This window comes from Scheffersomyces stipitis, chromosome 3 (assembly GCF_000209165.1).
Source record: "Scheffersomyces stipitis CBS 6054 chromosome 3, complete sequence".
Taxonomy (NCBI): domain Eukaryota; kingdom Fungi; phylum Ascomycota; class Pichiomycetes; order Serinales; family Debaryomycetaceae; genus Scheffersomyces; species Scheffersomyces stipitis.
The window spans coordinates 1,140,101-1,164,141 of NC_009043.1; the positions used below are offsets into that span (position 1 = coordinate 1,140,101).

The window sequence follows — 24,041 nt, forward strand, 5'->3', positions numbered from 1 at the left end:
AGTGATGTTTTGTGTATGCTAGATTAACAATTTTCAATGCAAAGTATTTGGTTTACGATGCCAGTATTCGAAGTATTCAGTTCCATAAGCATCAATACTAGACAAAGTATTTATTTGAAGCATAAAGTAGTCCAAGCTAGTTCACAATATATCATACTGCTATAGCAATTACATGCTGTTTATCATGAAATGTTCATTTTTCTATGTACAATGGTTCGAACCTGTTTATTTACCTCATTTACGACTATCCGTCACAGTATTCAACAACAAAGTATCGTTATCCAACAAGATTCTGTTAGGCGAATTGGCAAGGATGGTGGCAATTTCCCTGGCAGTGTCCAATCTCTTCAACTCAACGTAATCCTTGGATTTCTTGATTGCTTCACCAATCAACTCGGCAGATTTAGCTTCACCAGAGGCCTTGACGACCAATTGCTGTTTTTCCTGGATGGCCTTGTCGACTACAAAGGCAGCTCTTTGGGCATCTTGCTGGGCAATCTGCTTAGCTTCTACTGCAGCACTGAACTCAGGCGAAAACGTCATGAATGTTAAAGAAACATCGTCTAAGTCAATATTGAACTTGGCAGCACGACGAACCAAGTTGTCCTTCACTAAACGTGAAACTTTTTCTCTCTGAGTGATCAATTGCGATGCGTTAAACTGGGCTACAACAGACTTCAACACTTCGTTGACAATCGAAGGCAAGACTTTTTCATCATAATCAGTTCCCAACGTTCTAAAGATTGTAGGCAACTGCAAGATGTCAGGTCTGAACAACACTCTGCATGTGATGTTGACCATCTGCAAATCCTTTGTGCCGGTTAAAGAGGCGACGTTTCTTGGTTTGGCACGGACATCGTAGATGATAGGTCTCTGGAACCAAGGTATGACAAAGTGAGTACCTTCAGGGTAAATACGTGGTTGCACTCCACCAATACGAGAGTAGATAATGGCTCTCTGACCACCGTCGACATTGAAAAGAGCATTTTGGGCAACGAGAGAAACACCTCCCAACAACAATAACCCACCTACTCCAGCGAAAATTCCAAAGGGAGATCTGGGAGGTCCTCCTCCAGTAGACTTGGCTTGGGCTGCTCGACGTCTTAATTCCTGGGATAAATTCTTCCAGTTCTGGTTACTCATTATTGACTAGTTGAGAATTATGGTGATAGTTTCACGACGAAATTTCGGAATAAGAACAAGTAATTGAGAAAAAGTACAAGCAAGGAAGTTGATTGAATTTCTGTAGAATTGGAAAGAGAAGGTTGCCTTCGTTAAATTGCGAATGTCTAATTGCCATTGACAATGTCGTTTTTAATGGACAAATATAATAGTGAGAATGCGACATTGCAACTATTTTATCTTTTGCACCCATTTATTGAATTGCTAATTGTAGGATAGTGATTGTTATCAGACATATATTCTATGTAAGAGACATTTTGTTGTAATTACTTATTTTGTCCTTCTATCTGATTATTATGATTATCATCTATTAAGTTCTCTTCTTCTTTGGGTACCATCTATCCAATGCACTATGTAAACGAACGACTAGGATGGAACACCCTCATAGTCATGTTTTTTGTTATATTCTACAATCACTCTCTTCCAATACCGTCTTCTATTGGTCTGGATAGGGTTGACGCGGAATATCTTTTCCAAAAACACCAAGAAAAGAACAACTACAGCTACAACAAAACTAGGAGCGATCAACCCTGCCAAACCAGCTTCACTGACAGTCCTTTGATAAGGACATTCAGCATAAGGTCCTCCAGAAACAAAACAATTACTGACAGTAATGTCGTTGAGATCGATCCAGACAGGATATATAGCCTCCTGAATCCGAATGGAATTCTGTAACGACATCATTTCTACACTCAGCGACGGTAAACTGAACCTGTAGCCTTCGGGACAAGTTAGATCCTTGTAAGCTTCAAAGTATTGTTTTTTCTCTTTTGGGATAATCCAATCGTTGGGTGACTCATCGTTCTGACAAGCATAGTGAAGTGCTCTATAGCAGTTTTGCACCGTCCAGCCATTTTCATTCACAGCTACACATTGATATGCAACTTGTGAACCATCCGCAGAAGAATCATAGTTCGAATCCGACTCTGCCAATGTGTAATTGGAATTGGTTGAGTTTAAATTGTACGAGCTAGGAGCTCTAGGTTCACCTTTTGCCCAAGACCAGAACGAAATGGGCATGAATGTGTCTGCTATAGCCAGAATATTCGAAGTCAGTACATTGTTTAGATTGGGGATTTGGTACTGTGTAGCATTCAAGATAGGTGAGTATCCACACCTCAAGTACTGCGAGTACGTGTCATTTGTAAATGGATAGCCATCTTCATCAATAACATATCTGAAATGTGTAGCTAGCGATAATTTATCGAATGTGGTAATGTTGAAAACGGGAGAAGTGTTGATTTCGTCACAGTTAGAAAGCACTTCTGAATTGGAGTTGGAAACTATAGTGCTGGCCAAATCCATGCTCAGAAAGAACACAGTACTATTATCGGCAGATGAGAAGGAGTATGAGTTAGCTGACGAGTGCAAGTCTACTGTTACGATGTTGATGAAAATACGTTTGAAATACGAGAAGAGCACCGTGTCTAACAGTGGAAGGGAATTTGTGCTCTGGTTGTAGAAAGACGAATACTCCTGGTTTTGCATCTGTGAGGTTCTGTAGGTTGCCAAGTCCGACGGACTGAACACATACGAGCCGAGCGAGGCAAAGGTGTTAGCCAACGTCGAGTTTCCAAGAGCATTGAAAGCTGGATTCGAAGACGTATACGTCGATGTTGTTACTGACGTCTTGTTGGAAGTTGTGGCCAGAATAGTCTTTAAATTGATGAGAAGCTCAAGGAGGTTGACTTCCAAATTCGTGTGAGTCGAAGAAATAAATGATGCGATAGAGTTCATCAACTGGTCTACAGTTAATCCCACCTCGCAACGGTACTGCTGTCCGTTCCAATATAGGTCCACGACGTCGTCTAGGCTATTAGTGACGTTTGACGGGAACGGAGCGGGACAAAGCTGCCATATGTGGGTGAATTCGTTCCAATAAAGATCAAGCATGAAAGTCTGGACTCCACTGGATAGATGGGAAACTACAACATCCAGAGTCAGCTTGACATAGCCATTGGTGTTGTAGACTAAAGAGTTGAGTGAGATTCCAGGAGTCACAAGCTGGTCGATGGGAACCGGCTTGCTGACATCCCGTTGTGTTCTTTCTGCTACTGTAAACTGTGACGAGTGTTGTATCATGTCTGGAGCATTTGCTGCTCCAGCCAGCGGTACATAGACACAGGATAGGAATAATAAAGGTATCATATCTGAAACATTTGGTGCTGTTTATTAGAGGATGGTATGGGGTGTTATCAGTAGCACAGTTTCTTAGAATACGAAATGCAGTGGTTCAGTGATGGAGCTTGTGAAAATGAAGGTCAATTCGGTAATTTAGTAATTTGGTATTTTGTACATGATTGATATTTTTGATAAAAATGCGCACTGTGAAATAATTGACATTTCGCAACTCTGGCTGCGAATGTCTTCCACAGCAAGAAGACTATGGACATCTTGTGAAGCTAGTGATTTCTGAACATCTCAAGTGAGTTAGTGGGTTCTAAAGAATTGTTAACTCGGAATTAACCAAACGAAATTTAAAACGGGAATTACTTTCCTTATTCAGCAAGCTGTATATGACGTGAAAGGTGGACTGGACTCTCTCCAAAACTGAGCCGAAGCATACCGTGAACTCGTTTATGTTACCATTCATCAGCATGTCTTCAACTATTTGACAAGCGAAATCACTATGATACCAATAAACATGATTGCATCTGGTTTGTTTCTCGTCCGGATTTCATTTCATCCCAAGTCGCAATTCATGGATTTTCCCCAGCCAACGCGAAGAGATAAGAATGTGTGAAGTTTAAATACACTTGAAAACTCTAGAAGAGTCTTTTTAATTTATACTTATTTGTGTTATAATTCCCCAGTTTATGATGTGTACATTTTCTACCATTACAGAAATGTCTACAAATTATTCGCTAAAACTTGTGCATTCCTGGCAAGATTTTGATAACCGTCCAACAGTTAATTGGAGTCACTTCTATAAGGATCTACGATCTTTTTTCTGCTCGTCACATGACGTCTCCGCAACTCCATCAGATATCGCCAGATATAAATAAATTTCACTTTACAACTCTACACTTCCTGGTTTGGTAGCTAGGTCTTTAGGTTTGTTTTTTATTCCAAGCGTCGCTCTTTGCAGGGCCCTCTCCATCGACCCGTAACTATTCACGCTGCAAGATGAGCCCGCTGAATCTTCCGCCGTTCCATGTGGGACAGCTTCTCTGCGGAGGCTTTCAGGGAACCACGGTCACACCGCAAGCGTACCATTTGATCGTCGACCATCACGTCTCGCTGATGATTTTGTCCCGCAAGAATGCCTTGCTGGCACAACAGATGCTGAAGTTGATCAGAGATTTGCAGTATATCGCTTTTTCGCAGGGCCATTACCAATATCCAATCATGTTTGCTATAGACGAAGAAGGAGGCATGATGAACTCGCTTTTTGATCCAGATTTCTTGACCCAATGCCCAGGAGCCATGGCTCTTGCTGCTACAGGAGATACAGAACTTGTGTACGAGCTTCTGAAGGCAATTGCTATCGAGTTGAAGAACATTGGTTTCCTGATTATATTGGGTCCCGTGTTAGACGTTGTCACCAAGCTCTCACATCAGTTGGTAGGAGTCCGCAGCTTTGGAACTACCATCGAAGACGTGTCTAAATACAGTCAGGCCTGTGCTAAAGGATTGCAAGAGGGTGGTTTGTTCACTGTAGGGAAGCATTTCCCTGGAATCGGTAACGCTACCGTAGATAGTCTTCTCGAATTGCCCATGATTGTAGATTCATTGGACCAGATTAAGCACTTCAACAGCTTGCCATTTGCCAAACTCATCGAGCAGAATCTTCTCGACGGAATCAGTGCTGCAGGATGTGGAGTTCCGACAATCTCTCCAGACGAAACCCACGCCTGCTTGTCGCCCGTAGTCATAAACCAGTTGCTTCGTCAAGATTTAAAGTTCAAAGGTTTTGTAATCTCTGAGTGTTTGGAAATGGATGCTTTGTACCATCTGATCGGTTTGGGCCAAGGTGTCATTCTTGCCATCTCTGCTGGTTGTGATCTAGTCATGGTGTGTCATGACATGGCTCTTCAGAATGAAGCTGTGGAATGCCTTGAGAAAGCCATAGCCAATGGCAATCTCGATGATGAAATCATCCTTGCAAGCTTAAATAGAATAGAGCGCTTGCAGAAGCGATTGCCTAAATGGTCACAACTTTTCCCTAGAGGTGAAATTTCAGCCAAGGAAGATGAGATCAAGTTGTTCAAATACGAGCATCCTGAGTTGTGGGAGAAACATCAGAAATTGGCCTCGCTAGCCTATCAGAAATCTATCACTCTTGTTAGAGACTATAATCATACTCTACCCATCTCAAAGTTCTTGTCTTCCAGTGAGGACGATAAGAAAATTGATCACATTCTCATATTGTCACCTTTGCTTAATCCTATTTATCCATCCACTAAACTGCACAGCAAAGACGACCAAACTCAACAGCTCTACACCGGAGAAGAAGTATTTCAGAAGTTTGGCGATTTGCTTGCTAATAATTCGTTGAGTAAAACCAAATCCTACAACGTGTTACACACTACATACACAGCTAACGGATTGACTCAGCTTCACGAACTGCTCATTGAAAAATCGAAAGTCGTCATTGTCTTAACTTCCGAAGCTTCCAGAAATATGTACCAAATCGGAATAGTCAAATATGTATCGATTTTGTGCGGAGCGAACCCTGCTTCTTTCAACAACTCGGGTGCTACGTACTTTCAATTGGCAAAGCCTCTAATCATAGTAGCTACTCTGTCTCCATACGACTTTTTCTATAACAAGACGATGGGCAGTGCCTATTTATGCTGCTATGATTACACGAACAGTGCTCTTGAAAAGCTTGCTGGGGTTCTCATGGGTGACTTTGAACCAGAAGGCTGTATTCCAGGCGAGAAGAAATTCATAGGGAAGTCTAAGAAGAGGAAATCAACAGGATCAGTGGAAGGAGTGAGAATGGAAAAACCACTTCTGATGAAAAAGATCAAGAGCTCTACACCCAAGAGAAGATGGTTAGTCGACGAGTTTGACTTGAACCGTGACTGGACTGGGCTCCAAAAACTCTGGAAAAACAATACAGTAGAATCAGATATGGCGACTGGAACGAATCACAACAAAATTGACTATTCAGTGCCCGACTTCTACAAGAGACTCTACGGACTATTGGCGACTACTGCCAAGTCTCAGAAACATTTTGTGGTCAGAAACTCTTCTCTCAATATATTATACGGTGTAGTTTTAACCTGGGTCGATGAAAACTTACCTCTTGATGGTGACTTGACCTCAGAAGAACAGATTAGAGGCTCGATACTCTATATCTTGGTGGACAAGTCCAGAAGATTGCAGAGTATTGGGAAAAACCTCCATGCCAGAGCTATTCGGTATCTTTTGAAAGAGAGGAAATGCTCTACCATCACACTTGGATCATCTTTTCCGTTGTTTGTGTTTCCCGAGAACTCTAACATTTCTAACAATCGTAGCAACTCCAAGATATCTACGTTTATGCAGAGTATTGGCTGGGATGTGAACGTCACAAAGTCAGCGAAGAAGTATGTAATGCAACTAGGAGACTTGGACAACTGGCTGGTCCCAAAGAAAATATTCAGAGAGTTGATGATCGTTGGTGTCAGGTTCGATATATGTAGCGATCCTGAGAAGCTCATGAAGCTCATTGCTCGGTCAACAAAGGAAAATGAAAATTCCGACGATAATAAAGGCATCAAGGGGCTTTATTTGGAGGCTGTCAAACATTTGGGAAATACCTCTCCCTATGGTACCAAGATCATTATTGCATTGGAGCCTACGAACCAAAACGTAATTGGGAGCATTGTTCTATTCACAAACAAGTCGCAGTTGTCTAAATTCTTCCCATTCATTGACGAATTAAAGGCAGATGACGAAGGAGTAATTGGAGGAATTATTGGACCAATTATAGATCCACTGTATTCAAACTTGACGGAAATCTTCAAATATGGATTGATCTGCAGTGGAATCACATTCCTTAAATCCAATTTGAATGACGGAGACACCACAATGAACCAATGCATGATGCTAGATGTTAATGATGACAAATCGCTCACAGGTATAAAGGAGATTGGATTCTCCGAGTGGAAATATTATTACGATTACTATGACAAGAAAAACAACGCCGAAAAGGCATTTCTTGATTGAACCTTTATGGTTTACCTAATCAACTTAATGAAGATGATGTATTTTATGGGAACTATACTGGACACGATAATCGGCTGAATTGCCCATTTAATTTCTACAATAAGCTAGGCTCTATTTTTTACCAGTTGTTCATTGGGCCGCTGTATTTTAGGTACTACTGTATAATAATGTAACATAAGGGCAATCTGAATGGCCGTTCAGGCTTTATATATTCACTTTCAAAGCATGTTTTTTCCTGTTCGACTCTTATTTTCCCCGTGCTCAACATGACATAAACAGCATTGACTCTCAATATTTGTATATTTAATTCATGAAGGCAGATATCTGTTGCCAATTTATTAGGTAGGATGGTCAATTCAAATGAAGAACATAACCAAGAAGTAGAGAGGGTTAAAGAAGTTGACTCTCAAGTGGATAGCATCGTCCCCGATAGTGGTGGTCGTCCTAGTAGGGGTCGATCCGGTAGTTGACCTGGTAGCTGATCCAAGACGGGGAGACGAAGAGGTAGTGCCATATCCTTCAACGTAAAGAGTAGTTGCGTTCAAGGTTTCCTCGTCACAAAATACGTCTCTATAGTCCTGTGCTGTATTAGTTCCATCGCCAATATCTTCACAAATACAATTGGAGATTGGTGTGAAGAATTCCTCATCGGAGTACTTGCACAAACATTTGGAAATGTCTCCAACAGAATTATCAAATCCACATTTTTCCATAGCTTTAGCAGCTTTTTGACAAGCAGCCAGACCACAGGTAGGACTAAGCTTGAGTTGAAAATTCTTGATCTTCAACTTTTCAAAATTTAAGTCGGTGAGTGCAGCTACGGCTACAATCGAAAGGAGGAAGGAAAAAAGGTAAGCTGGTCTCATTTTGTGGTAGTTTGGCTTGAACAGTTGATTTTTGTTCGGTGTGGGTCAATGTAGTAAGTGATCCTATTCGTGATCCAGTAGAGAAAATGGCTACAATTTATAGAGCCCGACATGTTCATGTTCTCTTCGTGGGATTACTTCGGATATGAGCACTACTGACATATACACAAATATCAAGTTGCAAGCGAACCTGAGGGCACGAGGTGTCGATGACCACAAAGGAGAATAGAGGGGGTTGCATGAAGATAGGAATCTCAGCGAAGCTGGAAGTTTACGAGAATTTGGAACTCAAGGAATTCAATGCACCAAGAGCCTAAATTACGAATCTTCTTGGAAATTTTGTTAAAATTGTACCACCACGATTCAGGATGACTCTTCGGTACATGTTACCATATTTAGATGGTCAACAACGTGGGATACTTCTGTAGGCATTGGTCGTTAGCTTGCTGGGTAGACATTCTAGAGGTCATGGCTAGGAGATGAGCTTAAAATTCGCAGCCGTCATGAATCTCGTTTAAGCCCCAGGCTTAAAATAATCGTTGCAACTAAACTTGTTTTGGGGTGCATTCTTCTAAGGGGTCATCTTCCATCTTTATGTTGAATCTCATCATATCGAAAGGCTTCTGTATTCCATTAGAGACAATAATAAAACCTACAATTGCCAATATCGTTATTTCGAAGTTAACAGTAGCTCAATGGTGTGTTCATTGCTCCCCCACTTTCACAATGGCCGAGTTTGCCTACTCCTCCAAAAAAAAATCATTTACGAGCCGAAACCAATAAGGGGGGAGACCTCCTACTTTTAGTTTGAAACCAGTTGTACTCTGAAAACAACTGGTTTTGTTTTAGAGATAACCTTGTGACTCAGTGCTCTCAAGGAAAGAGTCATGTCAGCCGCAAAGAAATGACTTTCTGATCACTGTCAGAATGCGTACAAAGCCTACAGAAAACGGAAAAATGGTACAATCCCCGAAAGCTACGAATCTCTACTTGATGGGAAGCTCACGTGTCTCATCTAGTCAAGAGCTGGTTTATTAGAGTGAATTTCGGCTCTCCAATTGGACAAGCCGAATAATTTCTAGGTGGATCACTGATAATGTTCTTCTGGAATGACTGGAACTGCATTTTACAAGGGAGTGCAAGAACACTGACCTAGATAAGGAATCACAAGCGAATATATGACGTCAAGGAATTATATCCATTGTCAGATTATAGTTATCTAAATAGCACAGTATGAATAGCATTTTTCACTTGGGAATTCATGGAATCTGCTCCTGGGCAAATTAATTGTGGTTATAATTTCTTCGCATGAAACATTTACATTCGCTTATAATTTCTACTTTGTCGAATATATTCGACAATTTGGAACAATATTATTCTGAATTAGTGAAATGGAAGCAATTTTCTATAAAGCTCCCATATTCTCATGATAAGTACATAATTCTTGTGGAAGCCCAAATTCTACGGCAGAGTTAATTGTCAATGGGTGCAAAAGTACTCCTGCACCACTAATTCAGAAGCTTTCCGTAAGAATCAGTTGCATAAGCACGCTCGCAGAGATTCTTTTTCCCACTCATTGTTCTCCCTTTTTGGGCAGCCATCTCCCAATAACACGGAGTTGTGGGCCGATAACCCACACGTTCATCTAGTAATTGAGTTCTGGGACTATAGAGAACAAAGGAGGGGAACGTCAAACCGAAGCGGAACCGAAAACTTTGGTTCTTGACAGTCCGAGATCGAGCACGGAACAAGAAACGAGCAGTGTGTTAGCGACGGTTGCGAAAAGAGGAGAAGACGCGATAACCAAAGATGTTGCAGTTCTTTGGCTATCTACTTAGTCAATGTCGGTGCTCCAACAGGATGAATACGGAAAGAACCACCCGAGTTTGGAGCCGGTGGTTTACAGTTGCAAAATGCCTGAAGGTTTGGCTATTTCTTTGAATCTCCCGGAACGGAACCGGAAGGTTATGTACTGCGGTACGGGTTTTTGCTTTGCCCGCGCTGTCCCGCTTCGGCAAGCTCTTCCGGGCTAGCATAACGAGGGAAGGAGGAGAACGTCAGAATAGGAACCAGACCAGCAATAAGAGACAAAACAAGCCTCCTAATACGCCAGCCAACTGTCGGACTGAAGAGGTGCAAGATTGCAAAATTTTCCCAGCGACAACGTCATTGCTCTAATTGGAGTAGTGACGGACAGACATACAGACATTTTTTCAAATTCTTCTGCGAGCTCCGAATTTTTCAGAACCCCAAAAAACGACGCATGTGGCATTGCCGCACGTCTGCAGACAACCAGACAGAAACTCTGGGGTTTCTGTCTTGATCCAAGCTACAGAAGCCAGCTGATCCGTGAACGTGTAAAGGAAATGGGCAGTTCTTCCAGCGAGCGAAGACCAGAGGACATCAGGTGACAAAAGATTGGAATCATCTGATTGTGCCCAGCTACATTGTTCAGACGAAGTAATGAGCGGAATGTCGGACGTCTTCTGAGAGGGACCGTGCCAGCGGAAGAGAAATTCAGAGACTGTTTCGGCACCGACATCCGCTGGTGCACAGTCCCATACCGATGTCACACTAGCCAGAGCTTATTGAAGCAGGCGGAGGGATCCCTTGACCCGAGCACCGGGGTGCTGACGTCAGCTTTGACATAAGACGGGTCTGCTCGGGAAACACCTCTTCCAGCATAGATAGCGGTTCCGGCTTGCTCCTTTCCCCAGACTTTAGGTCTGTGTGCAGGCCCACCTATATCAATGTTCCATGTTCCCGGGGAAGTGGAATATTCACGTACGATGACTGTTGTAGAACAAGAAAAAGCAAAACCAGATGATTTTAGTATCGGGGTATAAATACTGGAGGAATTCCTCACTTGGACAGTCATGGTTCCGGTTGTCTCTATTCCATCACCGATTTTTCAGGTATCCTCCTCTATTCATAACTTTTACCTATTATCACACGATGTCTCCTCCATCTGCCGTAGAATCATCCATTAACTTCGAAGGTCACCCTACCATCAAGTCCAACCAAGACCCATTAGTCAAGCAATTGTCTTTGGGCTCTGAAACCATCATTCGTCACAATGCTCCTCCTCCAACCTTGTACGAAGACGGTTTGTTGGAAAAGGGAACTACCATTTCCTCCACTGGTGCTCTTATGGCCTACTCTGGTAAGAAGACCGGTAGATCGCCAAAGGACAAGAGAATTGTCGATGAAGAAACCTCTTCGCAAAATATCTGGTGGGGTCCAGTCAACAAGCAGGTTGACGAATTAACCTGGAAGATTTCCAGATCAAGAGCCCTCGACTACTTGAGAACTAGAGAAAAGTTGTTCGTCGTTGACGCTTACGCCGGTTGGGATCCAAGATACAGAATCAAGGTCAGAATTATCTGTGCCAGAGCTTATCACGCCTTGTTCATGACCAACATGTTGATCAGACCCACTGACGAAGAATTGGCCAACTTTGGTGAACCAGACTTCACAATCTACAACGCTGGCCAGTTCCCAGCTAACGTGCACACCAAGGGAATGACTTCTTCAACTTCTGTTGAAATCAATTTCAAGGATATGGAAATGGTCATCTTAGGTACCGAATACGCTGGTGAAATGAAGAAGGGTATCTTCACTGTCATGTTCTACTTGATGCCTATCAGACATAAGGTCTTGACCTTGCACTCTTCTTGTAACCAGGGTACCGAAAAGGGTGATGTCACTCTCTTCTTTGGTTTGTCCGGTACCGGTAAGACCACCTTGTCTGCCGACCCACAAAGAAAGTTGATCGGTGACGATGAACACTGCTGGTCCGACAACGGTGTATTCAACATCGAAGGTGGTTGTTACGCCAAGTGTTTGGACTTGTCCGCTGAAAAGGAACCAGAAATCTTCAACTCCATCAAGTTTGGTGCCATTTTAGAAAATGTCGTCTACGACCAGAACACCAAGATTGTAGACTACGAAAACTCGGCCATCACCGAAAACACCAGATGTGCCTACCCTATCGATTTCATTCCATCTGCCAAGATCCCATGTTTGGCTGACACCCACCCTACCAACATTATCTTGTTGACATGTGACGCTTCCGGTGTGTTACCTCCAGTTTCCAAGTTAACCAACGCTCAAGTCATGTACCACTTTATTTCTGGTTACACCTCCAAGATGGCCGGTACCGAGGAAGGTGTCACTGAACCAACTGCCACATTCTCTGCATGTTTCGGTCAACCATTCTTGGTTTTGCACCCAATGAAGTACGCCCAACAGTTGTCTGACAAGATCTCACAACACAAGGCCAACGCTTGGTTGTTGAACACCGGTTGGGTTGGTGCTTCTGTTGCCAGAGGTGGTAAGAGATGTTCCTTGAAGTACACCAGAGCCATCTTGAACGCTATTCACTCCGGTGAGTTGGCCAAGGTGGATTACGAAGTATTCCCAACTTTCAACTTGAACGTTCCAACTTCGTGTCCAGGTGTTCCATCAGAGCTCTTGAACCCAACTAAGGCATGGACTGAAGGTGTCGACTCTTTCAACAAGGAAATCAAGTCTTTGGCTGGCAAGTTTGCTGACAACTTCAAGAAGTACTCTGATCAATCCACCGCAGAAGTTAAGGCTGCTGGTCCAGATGTTTAAGTTTTGTATTTATTGGGTTGGTAATTATTTATTTATATAGTCATTAAAGTTTCATTATATTTATAAACGTTGACTAATGGAGTATATTGAGTAGATAAAACCAATATGGCAAGTTGCGCCATCTGATCGTATTTTCACGATTCTCGTACCGATCGCCTGTTAAATTATACTATCTTGATAGGTTCCAAGCTCTCAGCGCGGATCTACTCTTTAAATACTCCTGATATTCTGTGTAAGACCGGACTCCCAGTCCAAGAATTTCATCCGACTCTTCTACAGACTATTCCAACAGGTAGAAGAGCAAGAATCTGGAACAAGAGAGCCTGAAAGTCAAGGGAATAGAATGGCAAGGATGGGTGCAAAATACATCTGGCTTCTTCGAATCTAAAGATACGAGCTTACTGATCTTGCTACCACTTTTTAGATGCAGTATTACGATAGTTGTCCGACTCTTCCAGGGATCACAGTGAAACACATTGAAGTCCTACTTAAGATCCTTCCGATGCACCCACCTTGTTCGAGTAATTCCAGGTATCGAAGCCAATCTGAATTACTCTGCAGTTTCTCCACAGCCAGATGAAAAAATATCTGCAATTCACATCTCCGACAGAATCGCGATATCAAATTGCGCCTGATTGCGACAACTCGACAGAAGATGCAAAGATGACAGAGTAGAAGACCATCCTAATGCTGTCTCAGCGGCATCAATAAACGGATTAATAGAAATTGCAAGTTATCCTTTGCTCGCTCTTTTGTCCTCACTCCTTTGTCCTCACTCTCAGCTTCTCAGAAGGAGAACTCGATGCGCCCAGATCACCGGTACTCTTCGAACACATATCCTAAGCTATTGTCTAGAGACATTTCTATTATGGTAGTAGCACTTTCCAACCCCTTTCCGACAGTAGATTAAAACAGATGGAAGGGATTTTCAGCTGGCAATTTTCATACCTCCGACTAGAGCCGGATGCCTGTGCCCAAAAATATTTTTGGGTTGCAGAAGCGGGGGAGACATCTAGGACATAGAAAATAGTCTCGAAAACTCCGATTTATGCATATTGCACATGCAATTTTTTCACTTTAAGCGAAATACAGGAATGCTTCTATAAGTCCGTTGAACCAATAGTGTTCACAGCGATGTCATTCACCCAAAGAGAATTCAGGGCTAAGAACCACCTTTTGAGCCGTAGGCTTGAAAGCTCCGAGAAAACAAAACAGACCGGACATTGAATTCGTGTGGGATGCACTCTTTCAGCAAGTTTACTCGATAATTCGGCAAATTATTGTACTACAAGCCTCTATTCAGCACCGCCAAAGCAAGTCACACCGAAAGAATCGGAGGTGGTCGCTACCATAGCTCCGAAATGTGGAGGCGTATCCGCTTTGAAACTTGTGAATAACCGTGCACATGGATATTCTTCTACCCCATTTGCGCAGGAACCGGCCATTCTGTAGCTGTTCAGGGAGGTTTTGAGCAAGGCCCTAGCGGAGCTAACAGAATGTTCCTGGCCATAGTTTTCCTCCTGTGAAAAGTGCAGACCTTATTCCCAGGACGGAAGTTCTGAGAGTCACAGCATCACATACCATTTGGAACGAACACACCATTGAGCATGTACGATTTCTCCACTCCCATGGTTTGATCTGCGAATTTTCATGCTCAAAAATTCATTTGCTTTTGTGCTTTTTCAGTAATAAGGTATATAGAGGGGCATATCCGACTTTTTCGCAGCTTTGAGATTTGGCATAGTAAGGAAGTCGTTCTTAATTGCTTCAGCTTATTTTGTCCACCCTCTTCATTTTAGACCTGGAATTCTTTGTACACCTAGAGAATCTTCTATCTATTCAAGCGTTAAACAATGGCAAATTTTATTGAATTCGTCACCACCAACTGGTACATCATCATTCCAGCACTTCTAGTGTTGCACAAGGTCTTTGACCTCTTGTATGTTCAGTATTTGTACAGAAAGCTTGGAGCAAAGCCTTGCACCAACCAGACAGATGACCATGCTTTTGGTATTCGTGCTGGATTTGAAATGTTGAAGAAAAAGAACGAAGGAACTGTTGTAGACTTTGGTGCAGAAAGATTTGAATCCCGCATCGACCCCAAGATCCCAACCTTTTCCATGAGATTGTTCTTGATTCCAATTGTGCTTACCAGAGACCCCGAAAACATAAAGGCATTATTGGCCACTCAATTCAACGAGTTCGTATTAGGCTCTAGATTCGAACAGCTTGCCCCATTGTTGGGTAAAGGTATTTTCACGTTGGACGGTGAAGGCTGGAAGCATTCCAGAGCCATGTTGAGACCACAGTTCGCTAAGGAGCAAGTTGCCCATGTGCAATCTTTGGAACCTCACATACAAGCCTTGGCCAAGCATGTTCGTAACGCCAAGGGCAAACTGTTTGACATCCAAGAATTGTTCCACAGATTGACTGTCGACTCTGCCACTGAATTCTTGTTTGGTCAATCTGTTGAATCATTGAGAGACGAATCTGTTGGTATGGCCGATGAAGCTACGGACTTCGCAGGGAAGAGTACCTTCGCCGCTTCGTTCACCATTGCCCAAAACTGGTTGGCTAACAGAGCCGTTGCCCAGAAGTTCTATTTCCTTATCAACCCCAAAGAAATGCGTGATTCTATCAAAGATGTTCACAGATTTGTCGATTACTACGTTCAGGTCGCATTGGACACTCCTCAAGACGAATTGGACAAAAAGTCCAAGGACGGTTACATCTTCTTGTACGAATTGGTGAAACAGACTAGAGATCCATACGTGTTAAGATCGCAGTTGTTGAACGTCTTGTTGGCTGGCCGTGACACCACCGCCGGTTTGTTGTCATTTGCTTTCTTCGAATTAGCCAGAAGACCAGATATATGGAGCAAGTTGAAGGACGAAATCTATGAGAATTTCGGCCTGGGTGAGAACTCCAAAGTTGACGAGATTACTTTCGAATCGTTGAAGAGATGTGAATACTTGAAGGCATTCCTTAACGAAACCTTGAGATTGTACCCATCTGTCCCTGTTAACTTCAGAGTTGCTACTAAGGACACCACCTTGCCAAGAGGTGGTGGTAAGGATGGTAGTGAGCCTATTCTTGTCAGAAAGGGCCAGTCTGTCTTCTACAGTGTCTATGCCACTCACAGAAGCGAAGCATACTACGGCAAGGACAGACATGTGTTCAGACCTGAAAGATGGTTCGAGCCTTCTGCTAGGAAGCTCGGCTGGGCTTACTTGCCATTCAATGGTGGTCCAAGAATCTGTTTGGGTCAACAGTTCGCCTTGACTGAGGCTTCGTACGTTGTCGCCAGATTGATTCAACTTTTCCCTAACATTGAAAACTATGAACCGGAGGAAGTTTACCCACCATTTAAGAACTCCCAATTGACCATGAACCTTTTGAACGGGTTACACATTGGCTTATACTAGTCAGGAATACATACATTATATAGTTTAATTGTCCGCTGGATTGGATATGAATGCGATTTTAGAGACTTGATAAAGTGGACCGAAGTAGTATTTTCACAGTATAGTGTTCCGAACGCTGTTCTCTTCACCTTTGAAAGAGTACGTGGTATATATCTTAACATATACTAGTGCTGGTGATGACTTCAGATAGCACTTGTGCCTTTGTAGATGGTTAATATTGTTTCTACCTGACAATTCCGAATGTGATTATTATACAAATTGAATAAAGTATCCAGTGCTCCTAGTCCCAAGCCAACCAACTTCATTAGCATTGAATCCGGTTATCTATTTTTACACCATTAGTGGACTCTAGTCACTGGCATACTGGCTCGAATGTCGAAATTGAAGTCTCTGCTTCGAATAATTGTGAATTATCTACGCTTCTTGACTACGAATATAAAAACTACATCTTTACCATGAATACATTACCAAATAACCCATTCTCTATGAATATTTCAGGCTTCATGAGCTTTCAAAAACATACAATATCTCAACCATGAATATTCTATGAAATGTCGATGTAATCCTTGCTCAAAGTTATCACAAGCAGATGACTCAATAATGCAGTAGTGCTCTTTCTCATTTCACTTTCCAGATCTTTACACTTTACACGCAATAAGCACTGAAAGCTAGCTGGGAGTCTTGAATCCTAACCTAGACATACCATGATCTAACCCTGTCCACTGGTGAGCCAACTTATGTCGCCCCTTCACTATCTCTCTTAAACTTATAAATATGCCTGTAACCCCCATCTCTTGACCATGTCTCTGGGATGTTCTCATCCATTTCTCTTAGCTTTTTACCGACTAGCCAGACTCTCTGGCCCTCACAAAGTCTTCTTCTAATCCGCACTGTCTTAACAAATCTTCACGTAGATTTACACTATTTAAATCTGCTACATGCACACTTTTCCAGGTAAACAAATTTTTAGGCTCTTCTTCAAAACGCTCCAGTTTAACGTTACAGCTCTTCAATTCTCCTAGAAATCTCTTCCACATCACACAATTCCACCATAGCCAGCCAATGACGTCGCTTACGTGGACACAGTTGCCACTAGCGACATGCTACAATGCGATTCGCTGCGACGACCTGACTTACATGGACCTGGTCACCTCCATCAGACTGGATCTACTCAATGTGCTTATGGCTCCAGGCAAAAGCGACGGATCCAGGGCTCGGTTGGTCGACCAGCTGAAGCCAGTGACCTTTTCTGATGGCGATGAGTATCGCATCAACAAGCTGTTCGCGGAGATTGCAGTCTTGCTTGCGTCGGAGTTTGACTTGGACGAAGTCATCACGGCCGAGTTGCTTTTCCACGCCAACAACTTGAGCTTCCAGAAGGGTACCAATCTCGCCGACTCCGCCAGGATCGCGTTCTACCAGCGACTGCTGTACATTTTAAACATCTTGATCTTTCTCGTCGGGCTGGGCCAGGTGCTGTCAGTTGTAACGGGGGAAGCTGAGTACGAGCTCTTCTTCCGTAATATCCTCGGGTCATTTTCGAGGATCTATACGCTTCTCAGCATCCTTAACGATCTCATCGACAAACAGCGAGTCACTAGCGATATAAATAGCCTTGAATTTATCAAGGCGATAGGCCACGCCAGAGCACAGTTGTTTGAGCACCACGAACTCTTGGGCCAGTTGTTGTACAGCTTGATAGAAGCAGAACCTCGTAAATACGCCGACCAGGCGCATTTTGCAGAAATAGCTGATTTGCTCAATAAAAAAGTCTCAGACGAGGACGTATTTGTGCTCCACTTTTTGCCTGCCATATTCAGTCTTGTAACGCAGACTTTGGGCTCCGATGCCGAAGCGGACAAGCTTCACAGACACATCACGTCTACACTCGCGACCGACTACCGGACCGTGGCAGATAACGATGTAGTGGACGTGTCCAAGTCGAAACTCAAAGGTGTGGATATCGTAGTGTATTTCTTCTTCTTATCCAGGTTCGTCCCCTGGTGCAAGCAGCTGGACGAACGTACTAAAAAATACGACTACAAGGACGACATACTTCGCTACTTGGAATGGCTCATCAACTACGGGGCCATGGAGAGACTTTTGTCGTACACAGCAGACACGGCACATCCGCATACCACACAACTTTTTGAATGGAGCAACCTCTACGACTTTCGGTCACTTCTCCAGAAGTCGTGTCCTCGTCTTAGCCCGGTGAAGTTTGTGTATCCGTCAGCTCAGGAGGTAATCCACGCATCGCACACCAAGCCAGGATTGGACAACGTCTCCATACTTTTCGATACTACTGTCTACAAGGTGACACCGGCCTTCAGCGAGAACTTGTTGGCGCCGCTTTTCCACCAGTTCTTCACGTGCTTCATCAACAATTCTGCGTTGATATTGACACTGTTGCGTGACACAGAAGAGGACTTTGTGTTGTCATACATCAATAGAAAGCAGATCGAGAACGACTCGGACATCGACGCCGTAGTAACTAGAAGCAAGACAGAAGCCAACGGAGATGCGCCATCCAAGAACGATAAATCGAGGTCTGACGAGCTTGATCTCGACGAGATAGCCTCACGGTCAGACTTAGAACGTTTCTACTTGGCCTTCGCCTACACATACAACTCGCGGCCAGAGCTCTGTTCGGACTTCTGGTCATCAGACGAAATAACGAACGACATCGTAGGCTTCCTCGCGTGGGGGTTGAGCAACAATACGTCTCCGCTCATCACGGCTACCTTCAGCTTGTTGCTCGGTTCGTTGGCGTCTAGCGGTGACGAAGCTTCTGCCCGTATCTGGGAGATCTTGGTCAAGAACAATACTTCCTTGAAGAAGAATGACTACTCCAAGATTTCCATAGACTCCATCGTCGACTCTTTGAACTATTACATTGACGCTCTCATAGAAAACTTCGAGCAGGACTTATTTGACCAGATCAAGCAACAGCAGAAGAGACAAGAGTTTCTCTTTTCGAGCAGCTCCAGCAAGCAGGATGGAGACGACCAAAGCAACAATAAGATTGTCATAGAATTGGCCGAGGATGCTGTTGTCTTCATTTCAGGATTTGTTCAGTTGATCTCGTCCATCGTAAGAAATCTTTCGTCGTCGAATGAGCGTTCCAACGAAATCAAAAATATTGCCTTCTCCAGATTCTCGCCCATCATCACGGGGTTTTTGAGATTTGACAATTTGATCACGGGCTCCAAGTTGGTATCAGTTGATATTCAGCCTATTGGAGCCAATGCACCCAAGTTGATCGATTTGCCAAGCGTTTTGGTCAATGAAGACAACAGAGTCGTTTTGTCGAACTTGATGTTGAGCTTCTTGGCTGACTTCGTTCATAACGGTGACAATCTAGCTACAAACTACAAGGTGTGGCGAATTGTTGACCGCTGGATATACCACGGCTTATTAGACCAGACAAACAGCAATGGCCCAACTCCGTCTCAATTAGATAGCACGTCACTTAGACAGCCGCCGTCCAAACCCAAGTATTCCAGCAAGCGCAACTTGAGAATCAATCAGGCTTTCCAAATTAGCTTGAGCCACCTTTCCCAGGTCTCTAATTTCACCAGATTGTTGGCATGTCTATTGAAGCCGCTTAGCAACGAGAACCAAGCTTTCACGCCGTACTCGCTCTTGTACCCTGTAGATTTGGGTTATGGCTATAGAAGCAACAACTTAATAGGCATTTGGCCGTACATCGAATACCTCTTGTTGGAGGTATTGGCAAAGACCGACGACTTGGATCTGAATGAAGACAGACATAAGTTGCAAGGCGTCATCATGGAGATCATCTATTCATCTTTGGGAGAAGTCGATTGGAAGTTTTTGAACGACCTTGCTCCTAATGTCATCAAAAATATCACCAACATTGATGACATCTTTGACTCTTTGGTGCCAAACATTCATATGACGTACCAGTTGTTTGTAAAGCTGCATCATTCGATGGCCGTGATGAACTTCTTGTTTGACGAGAAGGCATGGAAAGCATTATTCAGTATCATCAATATCGGTGTAGATGCTGCTAGTTCAAGCGATGACTTGTCAATTTTGATTCAAAACACTTTGTCTACTATTGACAAGGTTTTGGAATTGCAGGACACCTTTATCAATAGATTGCTTCCAATGTTGAAGAACAAGGATATTGTTCCTATATCTAATACTAGCGCTCCCAATGGGTTTGGTACCAGCATGAGCTTAGCACTTAGCACTCCGAGATCAGTGTCCGACAACTTTTATTTCCCCAAAGCTGTAGGTACACACGGAACGTCTGATTTCTACGAGATATTTTTATTCAACTTGAAGACTGTAGCCCATTTTGGACTTTATGTTGGTTCGTCCAATCCAGTTCTTGCAGAGTCAGCTTTGAGCATCTTGGATAGGATTCGCTTGTCTCACTACTTTATTGCCAAGAATCTGTTCCTGTCCAATGACCCAGTTTTGAACACGAACAGATTATTGACAACTTTTGAAAGTATCGATGAATCGCTCAAGATCAAGTATGCGTTCATTGATCACTTTGAGAGTTACGAAACCAACTTGGAGTTGAAGTATAAGATTCTCCATTTCTTGCTAGGGAACTTGAATCAAGCCACTGGAAAGGAGCCTACAGTGGCACATTTCCTCTTGGGTTATGATATCAGAGGTGGAAAGCTATTTTTCCACGATTCCGATAATACAAATACACTCTTGAAATGTTTGTTGAGCTGCTTGAACTTGAGTTTAGATTTGATTTCGGAAATTGACTACAACAACGGAAACAACAATATCATCGACATTGGTCCGGCCAAGCTCTCGTCTTTGATTTTGGAAATTTTGATCAAGCTTAGTAGAGATTCGATTTCCTCTATTATTACTTTGAATCATTTAAGAGAATCAGACAGTTTGTTTGAAAAGTTAATCAACTATCAACCCCGTCTTGATATGCACACTATCTGGTGTGGAAACACATTTGATGGTGATCTTCAAGAGGAAAACTATAATGAGTTTGTGAATAGCGCCTTGAGTACCCAGGCTTTCTTTTCATTCATCAACCAAAGAAACTTGATTTTGCAGTACTTGTCGCTTGAATTTCATCATATCGTTTCCATCACCAAGAAGGAGTTCTATACGCAATTGCTCTTGAACAACAAGGAATTTTTGAATGGTACTCCAAAATTCTTATCTTTCTTGGATGTCTTGAACTATAATTTCAACAACTTTGAAATTCACAACGGCGAAGGATTCAACAGAAAGTACAACTTGCCCTTATTGATTGAACATGTACACGACGAGCAAACCCACACAGTTGATTTGTCAGTGTTGAACAAGGTGTACAAGCTAGTATGCCAATCGTCAACGTTCACGACTAGAGAACAGAAGATTTCATTTGCGCAAGAAATAATGGTGGAAGGAAACAAAATAAGCGAGTTTGTCACGAAGTATTTAGTTTCCAACGACTTGAGAGAAATTCAATTGAAGACATTGCATTCGTGGTGTCAATTGGTTGAGATATTGATCACTGATGATACGGTTGGATCCAAAAACTTCATCCTTGAGGTTCTACAGGTAATTTTGCCAAAGATTAACGACTACTTAGAGTCAGACATCTTGTTCTCTGAAGAGCTTATCTCGTTGAGTGTGTTGTTGTTTGACTTGTATGACCAAGAAATATTGGCCGAGAAGAACAACGAGGATTTTGCATTGGGAATCCAGAGATTGATCCCCTTGTTCAAGACATGCATAGCTGGTATCTTGAATTCTAATTCAACTCCAAACTTGAGATCTGATTTGTATGTCTTGGCCAATAAGTTTTTGATCAAGGTGATCAGCAGCGAAGAGCTCGTTAGAGAGTTGTCTGTTATTATCAAATCTGTGGACAAGAAGTTTGTCGATCTCATTTCCAACGACGCAATATATTCTGAAGGGTCTTCCCGAATCACTTCGATTTTGTTATTGGAGTCGTTATTCCACTTGGCGTCGTTGTCAAAGAACAATTTCATTCTAGACTTGTTGGTGAAGAACAACTCGTTGTTGTTGTTGCTTCGTTCAGTTACCAGGACCGATGAGATGTTGCTGATTTGCTCAAAGAGTGGATCTGGTGTAAGTTTAGATTCGTTGTTGTACGAGTTGACTGCATTCCGTTCCACACTCTATCTTCTTATCAGAGTTGCCCAATCAAAAGCTGGTGCATTGCAGTTAATACAGGGCGAAATCTTTTCCATTCTCAAACAATCCAACTTGTTGAAGATCGACCCAGACTTGGGATTGGACTTGCTGTTTGACGAATTCCAAGACCTTAAGAACGTCAGGGTCAACTTACTCTTGGACACACCGTTGTCGTTGAATGATTTGGCCGATATTAGGAACATCAGAAACGAGAACAGCATCTCTTACTTTGAGTTCTTGATTCCGATATTCCAATTGATAGCTACCGTCCTTTTGTCAATGGGCCCCAGCTATAAGCCTAGCATCATTCAAGCCAGAGATTTGATGGCTGGCGTGAACAGACTAGTTGTAGGCATAATGAAGAGAGACATCATATTGGAGACTAAGAAGGTTGAACCTCTGTTGTACAAAGAGGACCAGTTTTCACTACATGGGTTGAAGGAGTTGGTGAGGTTGTTTACCTTGTTGGACTCGTTGATCTCGTACGAAGAAAAGAACAGATATGTTTAGCTGATAAAAGTACAGGCAAGTAAAATAGACATATTATAGATGCAGAAATGTGTATATATGTTTTGACCTAAAATGTCAAATAAAATTTAATTACATTAAACAGTACAGAATGGCGAATAGAAAACTCTATAGAATACCAAAATCCAAGTAGTGGAGAGTAATCCTAAATATTAGACTCCAGTGTATGGTAGAAGACTTCATGCTACTTTATCTGGTCCACCTGCAGTGCGGAAAAGTTCAAGTATGGCGAACAAAATTTAGCACAGAAGTAAGAATACTATTTGTTCTTTAATACTGGAAGCTTCATTATCTAACAGTAGCAGTACAAAAAATGGCCGAAGAAATCGCTACTTCGAACACAGACCCCTCCAACTTCTTGAGCAACGTGATCGGCAGCTCTGTGGTTGTGAAGTTGCACAATGGAGTTGAATATTCAGGCAACTTGCAAAGCATCGATGGATACATGAACATTGTGTTGGACGACGGCAAGGAGCTTGTCGGTGGACGTGAGATCAGAAACTACGGAGATGTTTTCATTAGAGGAAACAATGGTATGTATTAAAAAGTGAAGGAACAATATGAGGACTGAATCGTGGTTGTTGAAATACAGAGAGGACTTGGTATAAATGAGATTAAGATATAGAAGAAATCCGAACACACACGAAGATCAAAAGATTGAGATCCGACACGACAATATAAAGTCGTAGATACTGCTGGAAATGGATATATAGAAGGATTTAACCAGACAGTTGTAGCTTGAAAGAGTCAACTAGAGGAAGAAACCTTCAGAGTGAAAGAAAATGATTATAGGAAAACTCTGGTGAAGTTCGAAGACCTCCAGAAAAGAAAGAAAGGAACGGAGTTCGGGCAGAAAAGAGATTGAAAATATTTCAAGTTCAGTGTGGAAATGAAGACAGTCCCACTTCCAAATTCTTCAAGTTCATGGATTCATTCAGGTTTTCCATAGTTGTCACTGTTCTCATATTTTGAGAAATACCATTTATGAGAGGTATCGATTTTCAATCGTAAATGCCACATTTTTGACTTCTAACGTCAACATACTAACCTATTCTAGTATTATATATAAGCGAAGCTTAGACTAGTTGAACGGTATATATCGAATATT

At 42.5% G+C, this 24,041-nt stretch overlaps 7 protein-coding genes across 7 annotated transcripts; 4 read left to right on the top strand and 3 right to left on the bottom strand. All coding sequences in view use genetic code 12, as the record gives it.

Annotated features, from left to right (window-relative positions):
• Nucleotides 1-181: 181 nt before the first annotated feature.
• PICST_76983 (predicted protein) lies at nt 182-1,209 on the bottom strand. Its single transcript, XM_001383812.1, has one exon. The coding sequence runs from the start codon at nt 1,141-1,143 to the stop codon at nt 235-237; it is 909 nt and encodes a 302-aa protein (XP_001383849.1). The 5' UTR covers nt 1,144-1,209; the 3' UTR covers nt 182-234.
• Nucleotides 1,210-1,548: 339 nt separating this feature from the next.
• On the bottom strand, nt 1,549-3,264 carry PICST_56998 (predicted protein; the record flags this gene model as incomplete). Its single annotated transcript, XM_001383813.1, has 1 exon — nt 1,549-3,264. The coding sequence occupies one exon, from the start codon at nt 3,262-3,264 to the stop codon at nt 1,549-1,551; it is 1,716 nt and encodes a 571-aa protein (XP_001383850.2).
• A 965-nt stretch (nt 3,265-4,229) lies between these two features.
• On the top strand, nt 4,230-7,673 carry BHA1 (glycosyl hyrolase family 3-like protein). The gene has a single exon (XM_001383467.1). The coding sequence runs from the start codon at nt 4,309-4,311 to the stop codon at nt 7,339-7,341; it is 3,033 nt and encodes a 1,010-aa protein (XP_001383504.2). The 5' UTR covers nt 4,230-4,308; the 3' UTR covers nt 7,342-7,673.
• Nucleotides 7,674-7,697: 24 nt separating this feature from the next.
• Nucleotides 7,698-8,207, bottom strand: PICST_30871 (predicted protein; the record flags this gene model as incomplete). The annotated part of the gene is made up of 1 exon (XM_001383814.1): nt 7,698-8,207. The coding sequence occupies one exon, from the start codon at nt 8,205-8,207 to the stop codon at nt 7,698-7,700; it is 510 nt and encodes a 169-aa protein (XP_001383851.2).
• Nucleotides 8,208-11,142: 2,935 nt separating this feature from the next.
• Nucleotides 11,143-12,904, top strand: PCK1 (phosphoenolpyruvate carboxykinase). The gene has a single exon (XM_001383468.1). It carries the CDS (start codon nt 11,163-11,165, stop codon nt 12,822-12,824), a length of 1,662 nt encoding a protein of 553 aa, XP_001383505.1. The 5' UTR covers nt 11,143-11,162; the 3' UTR covers nt 12,825-12,904.
• A 1,773-nt stretch (nt 12,905-14,677) lies between these two features.
• Nucleotides 14,678-16,249, top strand: ALK2 (n-alkane inducible cytochrome P- 450; the record flags this gene model as incomplete). The annotated part of the gene is made up of 1 exon (XM_001383469.1): nt 14,678-16,249. One exon carries the CDS (start codon nt 14,678-14,680, stop codon nt 16,247-16,249), a length of 1,572 nt encoding a protein of 523 aa, XP_001383506.2.
• A 1,137-nt stretch (nt 16,250-17,386) lies between these two features.
• PICST_30874 (predicted protein) lies at nt 17,387-22,915 on the top strand (the record flags this gene model as incomplete). The annotated part of the gene is made up of 1 exon (XM_001383470.1): nt 17,387-22,915. One exon carries the CDS (start codon nt 17,387-17,389, stop codon nt 22,913-22,915), a length of 5,529 nt encoding a protein of 1,842 aa, XP_001383507.2.
• Nucleotides 22,916-24,041: the final 1,126 nt, after the last annotated feature.